At 34.2% G+C, this 13472-nt stretch overlaps 1 protein-coding gene across 1 annotated transcript in view; it reads right to left on the bottom strand.

Annotated features, from left to right (window-relative positions):
- LOC109848299 (phospholipid-transporting ATPase 1-like) overlaps nt 1-13472 on the bottom strand; it is a 20097-nt gene that overhangs the window by 6315 nt on the left and 310 nt on the right. Inside the window, 2 exon segments of the mRNA XM_020417729.1 lie at nt 1700-2006; nt 12396-13472. The exon segment at nt 12396-13472 is cut by the window's right edge and continues 11 nt beyond it. Of these exon segments, the coding sequence (XP_020273318.1) occupies nt 1700-2006; nt 12396-13472 (1384 nt within the window).

Below are 13472 nucleotides of genomic sequence, written 5' to 3'. Positions count from 1 at the left end.
TTTCTAGTCGTATATGTTCCTGTATGACCTTCTGCATCAATAGTCCCCGCTAACCGAATTTCTATTCTCAAAGCGACCTTCCACAAACCTGAAAATTTGAATATCCCAGTACCATACACCTAAACTGGGCAAGTAGAATGTGTTTTTCAGTTAGATTATTAGCTACCAGCGTTATGATGCTACAATAACCCTTTGGTGTAATTCACTTTCAATTCTTAAGAATTTTCCTGGAAAATCTAAATTCCGGTCCATAGTAGCATATGTCAAAATTTCATCTATCCTTCTGGCTTTCTGAAAATTTAATATCAACTTCATATCATAGAGCAATGTAAGAAAATTTTTACTTCTGTGATGCAACTAAAATCAAACACACATCTAGTCATCGCTTTTAATTTGATACATAACTAGTTGAATGTCATGAACAAACAATCCACTGACAAGTCCAGGTAGGGTAACTACTATAGCAACAACATCAGTAACCAAGCATCAACCATCCTGATACTATAATATCTCCAAATAAATAAATAAATAAATAAACACATACACACACACACTAGTATAATGCACGTGAATGCACATGTTTAAGTTTTGAATTTTTTTTGAGTAGTAAAACTACATGTTTTAAAAAATGTATGAATTAATTATTATTGTGTAGTTGTTGTAATTGAATATTTTTCTTATAATGATCGCCCAGTGTTAACCTTTTCTTAAATAAGTCCCCAAATCTAAAATTGTTCTTAAATAAAATTGTCAATTCTTAAACAAACTTAGTTGCACCCACCTGTTAAAGTACATGTTTGAGCGTCGACATTAACAATTGACACCGTTCATTATGATCTATGCATCCAAAACTTCATGGAGATCCAAAATGTCACATAGATAAGATATTTCTAGTTTATACATCTAGTGGCCTAGAAATGAATGGTCTGTAATGATCTAAATGCCCGCTATTTTGAGTTGCTTGAATTATAGGATAGAAAATCCCAAGATACATGATATTTGATCCACACTCATTTGATGACATGTAGATCATAATGAAGGGTGTTGATCTTTAATATCGACGCTCAAACATGTGCTTTTATAGGTGGGTGTAACCAAGTATGTTACACCCTAGGTGTATTGTAACCCTACCCATATATATATAGTGGGGTTACAATACGCCTAGGGTGTAGCTAGGTTAGTTACACATATCTTTAAAAATACATGTTTGACCATCAATATTAACGATCAATACATGTTATTATGATCTACATGTCATCCAATGAGCATGGATCAAAAATCATGTGGTTTGGGAAGTTCTATCCTATTATTGAAGCAACAAAAAATAATTGTTATTTTAAACCATCACAGGCTGTTCATTTCTAGATTATTAGATGTACAAACTAGAAAATCTAATCTATGAAATATTTAAAAAAACATATATGATAGACCCTCTGTACTATCGACCAAGTACGGATAGTGCTCCCATGGTTCTATTGTTACAGATAGACCTAAACTTTCACCCAATTGTGGATAGGCCCAGTGTGAACAGTTTTTGACTCTTTTTCCCTCAAGGTCCATTTGTCAAAAAACAATTTTCTCTTTCTTTGAGGGTAAAAGAAAAAAAACAGTCGTGTATAGGGGGTTTTACTGCAATAATAGAACTGCGGGGCATCTACCCTCAATTAACCCTTGAAAAGAGTGCGAGTATAAAGTGTACCTCTGCCTCTCCCCGAGAACATCCATGACGACATGCCCAGATGTTCGTTCCACAAGAACAAATCCATAGGCAGCAGCAGCGTATACCAGTGCCTGTTCATCAGGCGACTCCCCTTGATAATCAATCGACTTCACTGAGGGATCTGCTGTGTCCACGACTTGTGGCACAATTGTATTGCACAATGACGAAGCCAAGAAGAAGTTACGAGCATGAATTCCTTCCTCAGTTCCAAGTCTCCTTTCCAGTAATTGGATGAGATTGGGATCTGTGTTGACTGCCACTTTCGGACTCCATACCTGCCCATTTACTGCTCCAAACAAGAGAGAGAATGCACTTCATAAGCTTCATTTTCAAATATATATATCAATAGGAAAACTATCTAGTCTAGAAAGTATTTGAAGTCAGAAGTCAAACTGCTGATATGCTACAAAGAAAACCATAAAGGAAAAAGTTGTAGATGTGTATGGTGGAGCAAAGAGGAAATTTTGTAGACATGCTTGATTGATTTGTGGGTTGTTGGGATCTGTAACAATGAATTTATTCAACCATATCAAATTAGCATGGATGCAAGGAATTGATACCACTTGTGTTGTAGAGTTCTAAAGGGACTTTTCTATAGCTTATTGTCCTAGAAACAGAAACAAAGAATGCTTTTATGATGGTTATAGAGTAAATTACAAAGAATGCTTTTATGATGGTTACAGAGTAAATTACAAGAGATTAATGGGTGACATATGTCATATGTGGCGATTGTCTCATATACCAAGTTTTTTTTAAAAGCTCATCTGAAAGTTTAATAAAAAAAACCCTCTTAAAGTCATTATAGAAATGCAAAATAAAACAACTTGGTAAATTAGGAACTTAATTTTTAAAGAAAGAGAAAATAACAATCGTGACCTTTCGGATGAGTTTCAAGAAAATGGCGGCTGAGGAGAATTCGGAGACGAATGGAATAAAGATTTTGGATGCGAAAGATTTCGTGGCCCGTAATATTTGGGGAGAATCTGGTAATTTTCCAAAGCCTTTTACTGTTGATTTCTCTCTTTCTTCGAAGCCCATTCTCGATCAGCCCAACTCGTGGCCTCCGTTGGGAGCTAGGGTTTCAAATCCTGAACCTAGGGTTAATGGTTTAACCGCGGTTGGGTTGAATTCTTCGGTGGGGATTGAGTTGGGTAAATCTCAAGAGGAGACAACGGCGGATTTTGAAGAAGGTGAATGGGTTAAAGTTGTGAAACGAAACCCTAAAGCGCCGCATTCACCCAAAAAAGTGGTTCATTCCAAAATCCTCTCTGCGGAGTTCATCCGAAGAAATCGCCTGTGCTTTCATTGTGGTGGTTCGAAACACATGGCGAAGGATTGTAGAGATCCGATTGTATGTTTTAGGTGTCAAGAAGTTGGTCATGAAGCAAGAAATTGTAATAGATCTGTTATTAGAGGTTGTGGCACTCGAGGAAGAGGCTCTGGTAATGGAGAGCGTGGTCATTTTGGTGAGCGGTTTGGTAGTAATTTTGGTAATGATGTCCGATCTAGGCAAAATCCTAGAGGCGGTAGTTCTGGACGGTCAAATCCCTGACAATGGCGTCAGGAGAGGGTAGCTTCTGCCTTCTCATCTTCAAGAAACCAAGACCCTTTGCCTCAGCAGGATAAAGGCAAAAGACCCCTTTCGTCAGTGGATGAAGATAAACTTCAAGAGGATATTCTCTATTTTCAGGAACAGGGGCCTAGAGATTATGGGGATCTGGAGGTGGAACTAAAAATTTCTGGTGATCATCCTCGTTTCTCTACTGCTATTCTTCGTTTTGAAGGGGAGGTAAATTCTGGCTTTTAAAAATTCAAAAATTTTGCTATAATTTCTTTGGTGGGGGGTGGGAATGTTTTATTAGAAAGACTGAAATTAGATTTGAGAGCTTATTTTCCAATGAATAAGCATTGGGATGTAAGTTTTTTTACTAATGGAGAAGTTTTGGTTAAAATTCAACCGTTGAAGCAAATGGAGGATTTGATAAAAATGAGTGTTTTAACACTAAGATCTTGTAAAATTAAACTTCGAAGATGGAATGCTTGGGAAGGGAATGTGGTAGAAAAGAGAAATTCTCAGGTGTGGATCAAATTGAAAGGTGTTCCTCCTGACTTATGGAATAAAGAATCATTTGAGTTAATGGTGAAACCTTTTGCTGATTTGGTTGAACTTGATTCATTGACAAGTACTAGTTCTGTGTTAGTAGATGCAGTTTTGTTAGTCAGATGTTTGGAATACATTGACATTCCTAAGATGTTGAAGATTCTTGTTGGGAAAATCAATATAATGTGGAGATATCTATTATGTCTGTTATGGGTGAATTTGTTGAAACAGAAATGGAAAAACAGAAAGTGAATCATTTGGAAGACAACAATCAGAGCTCTTACATTGATAAATGGTTTAAGGGAAGAAAAGATAGCGGAACCGGATCTTCATCTTTGAGAGATTCTAATACTAGTTCATGGAATGTTAGACAAGATTTGAGAAATAATCCATGGGGCTCTCTAACAGGTAGATTGTGGAATGATGCAAAGAATTTTTACCAGAAACGAAAAGCTGAATGGGGAACTTAGGGAGGAAGTTCTCCAAAGGAGTTTGGGGCTGAGCAACTCTCAAAACAAGTAGTGGTTACAGACATTGAAAGCCTATCTAATCAATTGATTGATATAGAACCTAGTAAGAGCAAAGAGTTTGAAATGGAGATGAATGTGCCTTTGTCTCCTAAGATTACAGAGGTCATGCCAGAAGAAGAGAGTGATATAATTGTGAGTGATAAAGGCAAAACTCTTATGATCAATGAATATAATGATGTTGAGAAATGGATGCCGAAACCACTTCAAGAGCTTTTCAATAATGATTGTTTTCAATTGTGAGTGATACAGGCTGATTTCTAAGCTTGAATGGCTTATTGATCATGTTCAATCTGGTTTTATTAAGAACAGATTTTTACTTGACGGGGGTGGCAGCAGCCCAAGAGATTATTAATGATTGTTTTCAGAATAATAAAAGGGGAGGAATATTATTAAAATTAGACTTTGTGAAAGCATATGATATGTTGGATTGAGATTTTATCCTAGAGGTTTTGAAGGCTAAAAAGTTTGGAGTTAAATGGCTAAATTTGGTTAATTTGTGTTTAAGAGGAGGTATGTCTGACATTAATATAAATGGTAAGCCTGGAAGTTGGATTATGTCCAAAAGAGGGGTTCATCAAGGAGACCCTATATCACTTCTTCTTTTTGTATTGACAGCTGATTCTTTTACTAGAATGTTGAACCTAGCAGTTGAGTCTCTCCTTATTGAAGGGTTAGGCCCTACTAGTATGAATCATAAAGTTTGTTGTCTGCAATATACGAATGATACTTTGATATTTTGCAAAAATAAAAAAGAGCAGTTGACAGTATTGAAAATGATTTTATACTGCTTTGAGCTTGCTTCTTGATTGAAAATAAGTTGTAATAAGAGTGTTCTTATTGCTCTTGAGGATAATGAATCTTTGCAGCAAAACTTGACCACTATGTTGAATTGTAAAAGTGAGAATTTTCCCATTACTTAGTACCTTTGAGACCTGAAAAATTAAAAAAAGATGACTGGTCTCCTTTGATTGAGAAGATTGAGAGAAGATTAGCCTTGGGAATGGTAAATCTTTATCAAGAGGGGGGAGATGAATTTTAGTTAACTCAGTTCTTTCCTTTATGCCAATTTTTTGGTTGTCCTTATATTTTCTTCGTGGATCATTGATAAAATTGATAAAATAAGAAGAAGATTCTTGTGGATTGGTTCTTTAGATCATAAAGGTTATACCAATTTGGTTAAATAGGAGGAGGTATGTAGACCTAAACAGTTTGGTGGTTTGGGGGTTATAAATTTAAAAATTATGAATAAAGTTTTGTTGGGGAAATGACTTTGGAAATGGTTTGATAATAAGCTGGATCTTTGGAAACAAATCAGTTATTGCAAATACTTTGAAAGAAGAATTTGGTCAGAATATTTTCATTCTGGTAGAATACAATTATCACAGTTTTGGAGGAATTTTTTTGATAATGTTGAAAGCTTTTTTGTGCAATACTCATGTGGAGGTGGGAAATGGAATTTAAACTTTATTTTGACTTGACAAATGGTTAGGCTCATCTACCCTTGCTTCTTTATTTCTTTTTCTTTTTAATATCACATCTTTTCCTTTTGCTTCTATTAGCAGTGTAAGAAAGAAAGTGAATGATGTATGGACATGGGATATACAACTTAGGAGGCAATTGACTGAAAATTTGGTTTTTCAATATTTTAACTTGTTGAATGTCATTATGTCTGTAAATCTTGAACAAAGGAAAGACAAAAGAAAATGGATTTGGGAAGCAAAAGGTAAATTCATAGTAAAATCTTTTTATCAATTTCTTATTGATGGAGGTTTAAGATTTGATTGTGCAAATCTATGGATACTTCCCATTCTTTTAAAGGTGAAATTTCCTGTTTGGTTGGCACTAAGGCATGGATTAAATACAAAAGATATTCTAGATAGAAAAGGAATTCACCTGGACATGACTTGTTGTCTATGTTCTAAAGCAGATGAAAGTCATACACATTTATTTGTTGAATGTGAGTTTGTATACTCAATATGGAGATCAATACAATACAAATTGAAAATTGAGAAAGAGTTTAGTTTGAGTTTTTTAAAAGAGATTTGCATTAACTGGGTTATTGGTGAGGATGATAACTACAAATTGGAAAGAGATGTTATTATTTGTTCTCTTGTCTGGTGTATATGGTAGGAACGTAATGATAAGCTCTTTTCAAATAAGAAAAAGAGGTCTCTTGAGCTTTTGAGCAAGATTATGACATTTTCAACCTTTTGGTTAGGTTCTAAGACTACTTCTGCTCGAGCTGCCAGAATGCAAGAGAGAAGAAGAAAGATGATTGCTGAAAGATTACAAGTTGTGGATATTGCAGGAAGAAAGAATAGGGGCCTTGCGGACATAGTGATTCAGCTGGAATGATCTCCAAGCCCAGAGAATTAAGTGTTTCCTGCTTTTTGAGTTCAAAAGCTTTGTTTGGTTGTGAAACTTTCTACTATTTTGGTTTGGTAGTAGTTGTTAAGTTTTTTTTTCCTTTTTAGGGAAGTTTAAAGGTTTGTTCAAGAGTGTGTGTCCTTTTGTTTGGTAAAACTAGTTTGAACTTGTGTACATATTCTTGGTTGGGGATGTGTATTATTATATAACAACCAGGTTTTATTAATTTAGTTGGCTGGATTACTGTTATGGTAATCCATCTTTTTTCTAAAAAAAACTCTCTTATATATCACCAATAATGAAACCATTAGTTTTATAATGGAGTTTAGTTTCTCAGATTGTCGGACATCTACACTTGGGTAGAACCCTAGGTTAATGGTAAATGTCTAATTTTACTTTGCCTATGTTAACTTTTTCCCTTTATTCCCAAAACTCCTTATTTTTGGTGTTTCTCACTTAGATTCGACCAGAATTATATATCTCAGAAAGGCAGAATTTTAGTGCAGGTCCCTCATATATTGGTCAAATATCATTTGGGTCTTACATATTTGAAAGTTATCAGGAGTCCCTAACGTTACCTTCATTATCAGCCACAATTCCTTTTACAAACTTCTACTAAATCTTCTTGACGTGTTAATGACATAGAAGGACAAACTTGTAATTTCATTGTTCCTTTGTTGACGTGACGGTGATGTGGCAAATCAAAACTTGTAATTTCACTTTTTTTCTTGATGTGGTTGGGCCACATAAGTAAGATTTAACCAAAGTTTATAAAAGGTACTTATGTTGAGGACAAAGGTAACAATAAGGTCCTCTATTGATGACATTTAAACATAAAGGACCCACATGATATTAGGCCAATACATAAAGGGGCTCTAGTAAAAAAATTCCTTTAAAAAAATATTTGTTTCGCTGCAAGCATTCACATGAATAAAAATTTGAAGGCGTCATCCTTTATGGATCCTAAAGCGCAATTGTCTACCCAAACATTTGAAGAACAAAACCTTGTTATATACATTCATTAATCATACTCTCTTTAAAAATACTAGTTCGGGAAAATCTTTTGGTAGACAAAAATATCCTTGAAATTCAAATTAATCTATTAAGTAAGAGTAAGTTGATAAATTGATGCATTCTTATTGGATATACATAGTATGAAGATAAAAATATAGTTTAAATTAAAATATAAACCTAAATGAAATTATTAAATACCAAATTTACAAATGTTACGAGATGAATGGCTTATATGCAAAAACCAAACAAATTAGTGAGACAAATAATTTCCGCCCAGAGGTCTAACCCCGGAATAACGCAGACCTATAAATATACATAATGTGGACAGGGTGTTTGTAAAATCCACCAAACAAATTAAAGAGACAAATCGTTCTTAAAATTATAAAAAAGAAAATTTAAAACAAACGGCTACGATATGAGAACACAACGTGACGATCTCTCACCAACTAAAATTTAAGTAGTTCATAGTATTGCATAATTAGTTTTAAAGTTTAATTATACTATTATTATTTAAATAGAACTCTATTTACAATTGTTATCCTCTCACATGCAACATCACATACCAATGTTTATAAGCCAAGAAACTACAATAACTTTCGTAGCACTTTCATCTCCTTCTACATATATTTGTCTTTGTTATTTTCTTCTTATTAGATTAGATTAGATTATTTTAAAGTAATTAATTATATTGTATATTTAATTTTTTTTCATATCAAGAAATATCAATAATTTTCACAACACTTTCATCTATTTTCTTCTTATTAGATTAGATTAGATTATTTTAAAGCAGGTAATTATATTGTACGTTTGATCTTTTTCAGATCAGAAATTATAATAATTTTCATAGCACTTTCATCTTCTTCAATAAATGTGTCTTTGTTATTTTCTTCTTGTTAGATTAGATTAGATTGTTTAAAAATTATGAATTATAAAATTATAACAATTTTTACACTATTTCATCTATTTTCTTCGTATTAGATTAGATTAGATTATTTTAAAGCAATTACTTATATTGTATGTTTGATCTTTTTTTCAGATCATAAAGTTTAATTATACTATTATTATTTAAATAGATATTGTTTGTATAAAAAACAAAGAGAATCTCACACATATCTTAGATTTCAATACCAATTATAATATTTACACATGGGTGTTGGTTAAAATAAATTTCATGTATGGGCTTAACTTATATAATCTTATTTTAACCGGATTAGATAATTTAATTTTTTTAACACCCAAACTCTTACACATAACCAGAACAGAGTAGCAATACTATAGTTGTAAATATATAAATATATAAATATATATATAAATATAAGACCACAAATATTTTAAAAATAAACGAAGAAAACCACACAAACAAAAACCATATTAATCACCCACACGCACCCACTGTTTTCAAACTCATCATTCTCCATCTCCATCTATTATATATCCACATACCAAATTAAGCTTTTGAAGTTTTCCCTCACCAACTACGCCATTGATCAACCCTCCTTTTTTTTTACTTAAATTGTATAACATTTATTGCGATGAGGACTCACATGGGTCCTCTACCTGCCTTGAACGTCAAAAAAAAAATATTGAACTAAGTCTTGTAGTTAATTAATAATGAGATCTCATCATTATAAACAAACTAAGTAAATATTAATAATTCTTAAGAATGTAGTATGTTCCCCTATCTTCTACTGCAAACTTGTTAGTTATTTATTTCTGGCCCCAAGAGATTTTCAAAATAATCATCTACTTCATAAAATTTTTAAAAATGTTTAAATAAAATTTATGACAAATATTACAATCTATGTTTATAGATTTTAACTTAAAATAAATCTGACTTATTTTATAGTAAGAAAATAAATAAATAATAATTTTGATATTTAACCACGTGCATTACACGTGCACAAGAACTAGTAGTTAAAGATGAGTGAGTTTATTGAGAAACAGTGTATAGATGGAGAGGATTCTTATAAGGATTTTTTTAAAACCTATATACCCATCAAATCTATCTTGTTTGCAGATTTGCCATCCAAATCTAAATATTTGCTAATTTACCCCTGCATTCTTCAACGTTATGTTAAAATAGTTCTCCCATTTAGCACGGTTAAATTTCATAATGGAAGGGGTAAAACGACAAAAATACCCCCTCTCCCCTAAAAAATAAGGGTTTTTTTTTCCTCTGTACCCCCACATCCACCTTATTTTCATGTTATCCCCTAATTACCTCTATGAACTTTAACGGCGTTAAATGAGAGGGATATAAAAATTGATGTAGAAGAATATAGGACTAAATTAGCAAATATGCATATCTGGGGGTAAATCTTTAAATATGCTAGATATTGGTGTTAGGTCTCATGTTTATGAGCTTACTATCTAATCTAGTTTTGAAGATTAACAAACAATTCCTAATAATATTTATCCAGTGTTTGTAGTTGCTTGTTAGGTATTCTACACAAGGATCCTCCGTTAGAGGTTAGATGAACTTGCGCCTACACGATCATATCCATTGGAGGATGGAAGGAATATCGGAATAAAGCTTTGTATTTCAAGTCAAGTACAAGTTTAAGCTCCATCCGCAACCAAGATGAGCATATCGAAGATCATTTCTCTTGGATATATTAGTTTAGGATTTATATATTGTGTGTTGATACTTCAAGCTCAATACTTTTACACACATTCCTTGGTTTTATCATAATTTAGGTATTTTTTTAAGAAAATATTATGTTATTGGTTTATGGACAAAATAATCCTTGTATACATCTTTTATTAAATCTATAAATCAATTTAAAAAGATTTCATAACTTGGTTTAATTCAAGTGTCAAAAATCAAGTGTTTTAAATAAACATGTAGTTGTGAGTTTTTTGCAAAATGAAGAGATTTCACAAACGGGAAATGATATTTTAAAAAAAATATTGTAACACGTTCATTTTCATGTTTATAAATATTTCCTCAAATTTTATATTTTTTGGAATTTATTTGCTATTTTTAAAGGGGTTCAAAGTTAATATTTACTGTTTATGATATACCATGTGCACGTTATCAGTCGACTGATGAAATCATCAGTTGACCGATGAAAGTGACTGGAAAAGCAGAAAGTTTCTGCTCAGTCGACTGATGAACCATCAGTCGACCGATGCAGGTTATCAGTCGACTGATGAGTTCATCAGTCAACCGATAACGGATGAGCGATCTGTAACGATCAGCTCATCAGTCGACTAATGAACAATATCAGTCGACTGATGAACAGTATCAGTCGACTGATGGCACTGTAACGGCTAGTTTTCTAGCTTCCTGATTTTTCGGGTTTTTTGTCTTTTTGCTTGGATTTTCTTGGCTTTTGGGCTTTGTTTCATGAACCTATAGATACCCCTTATCCTCTAACTTCTGTAATAAACTAAGAAAAATAAAATACAAGCTTTGGGCAAGTTTATTTAGTGTTTTAAAGTGTTTTACATGTGTTTATGTGAAGTGGTTTTCACAAGAGGAAGAAGAGATCATCTATTTCGTTTTGGGCAAAGTTTATTTAGTGTTTTAAAATGTTTTAAAGTGTTTTACAGGTGTTTATGTGAAGTGGTTTTCACAAGAGGAAGAAGAAATCATCTATTTCGTGTTTGGGCTTCAATCTCAATCTCTTTCACTCTTGTTTTTCAGAAAAGTTTTCTCTAAACTCAATTTCTAGCTTTATATATTTGTTGATTAACCATTTCATTAAGCTAGATTTCATATTGAGTTTAGTTTTAATTATTGCTCATTGTTTACACACACAACCCTTGAGCTTAAATATTTTCACATATAGTATAATTATTGGATTATGGGGTTGTAACATTGAGAGTGAGCTTAATTGAGTTCTCATCTTATTAGAGAACAAAAACTTTGTATTTGTGAAACTATTTGTTGAGATCATATTGTAATACACAAGTACACCGAGAGGAATGGTTGGTGAGAGACGTGGTTGATTCCAAGAAGAGTGGCGTCGGTTGTAAAGCTTAGGGAGAGGTTATAAATCCGAACACTTGAGGAAGGCGACACGTGAGAGGCCAACACTTAGAGGGTGTATTGTGTGATTGCATTGTGTGAGTTGTAAACGTTTGTCAGTGAGTGACTGAGTGTCGAAAACCGATTATGTAGTGATTTTTGTGATAGTGGAGATTCTCCTCGAGGGTGAGGAGCGGAGACGTAGGTCGTGGGTCGACCGAACTCCGTGATCATTTCTTTTGTGTTTGTGTGTCTTGACGTTTTTTCTTGTGCTCATTGTTTATCAACATTGTCTCATTGTTTATTTCGCTCATTGTGTTATTGCTCATCATTGCATTTCTCATTGTATATCATATTGCTAGGATATTGCATTAATAAGTTTTAATTTGGCATTAATATCGGATTAGATTAGCATTACCCTATTCAACCCCCCTCTAGAGTACTTTCAATTAGCGGCATAAAGCTGAACATCCGTTCTTATAATTTACCCTTCAAAATTTTCACATGGAGATATTTGGGAATTCTCAACTATTGTATCAAATCTGAAGAAAACCCATCTAATATCTAGTAAAAGATGACTACAGTTCACCTAGAATGATGGGATTAGATTAAAAAGTTATAACCAAACAAAAATCAATCAAACTACGAGTTATAGGTAAAACTATAAACGCAACAGAGATGAGTCCTCACCGACAGTAGGATGAGGAGCAACCTCCCCGGGGATAGGATCCTCCCCATGACTATAATCAACTCCACGAACACTTGCACACTGAAACACCATCTTATTCTCCGTCAAAGTCCCAGTCTTATCGGAAAATATGTACTTGATCTGCCCCAGATCCTCATTTATATTCAGAGCTCTACACTGCAACTTACTATCTGTCGCCTCATGATACATACTCTTATCATTACTCATCATCACCGTCTGCGTCAGCCTCGCACCCTCCATTGATATATACAAAGATATGGGTATTAAATTCTGAAACAGAAGAACCGACTTCAGAAGTGTAAAGAAGACTTCCAGTGCAAACCCATCATAACGGTAATTCTTCGGTTTTCCACTTGAATAGTCCTTTCGTCTAAAATAAGGCAATATATCGAGCACATCCTGATCCTTCTTAAGCATAATCCCAGTTAATGCAGTGACCACAGAGCACATTACCACCATGACCACCGCCATTATGATGATCTCGCGGTTCATCTGAGTCTCTAACCTGCTCCTCTTCGACGGAGCGCCTGAGTTATTAAGCATCACCTTAGTCTCCATACCCACATAGACCGCAACTCCGAAAACCCACTCAGTATTCTTAACCGTGCATCCTCTGAGCACAACATTGTTTGGTCCGAGAGAGATTTCTCCTCCATCTTGAACCTCAATTGAGCCCTGAAACCCATAAATGTTCAAATTAGGCGCCTCGAATTTGAGAACAGCAGAACCCTTCCACGACTCCGGCGCCCGATCAGCAAACTGATGCAGAGCGTACCGGGTCTTGAGGTTAGACTCCCCATCAATATTTATGGTCTGAACGTAAGCAGACCCGGATGGGTCAGAGGAAGATAAGAGCACCAAATCACAAGGAAAGCTCTCGTCTTTGCAAATTTTGACAATCTCCCCGGGACAAATCTCCTTCCATTTCTTGGGAACAAAAGAATGGGTTTCTTGATTGAAGACCAGAGCGTTGCGATTGTTCTGCTCAGTGTCGGACTTGTGGCGCTGGTAGTCCTCGTAGGCGTCCTTGAGAGCGGTGAGGAAGAGGACGACGCCGA

Source organism: Asparagus officinalis, chromosome 7 (assembly GCF_001876935.1).
Source record: "Asparagus officinalis chromosome 7, Aspof.V1, whole genome shotgun sequence".
NCBI classification, from domain to species: Eukaryota; Viridiplantae; Streptophyta; class Magnoliopsida; order Asparagales; family Asparagaceae; genus Asparagus; species Asparagus officinalis.
This window is presented reverse-complemented; position numbering and strand designations above follow the sequence as displayed.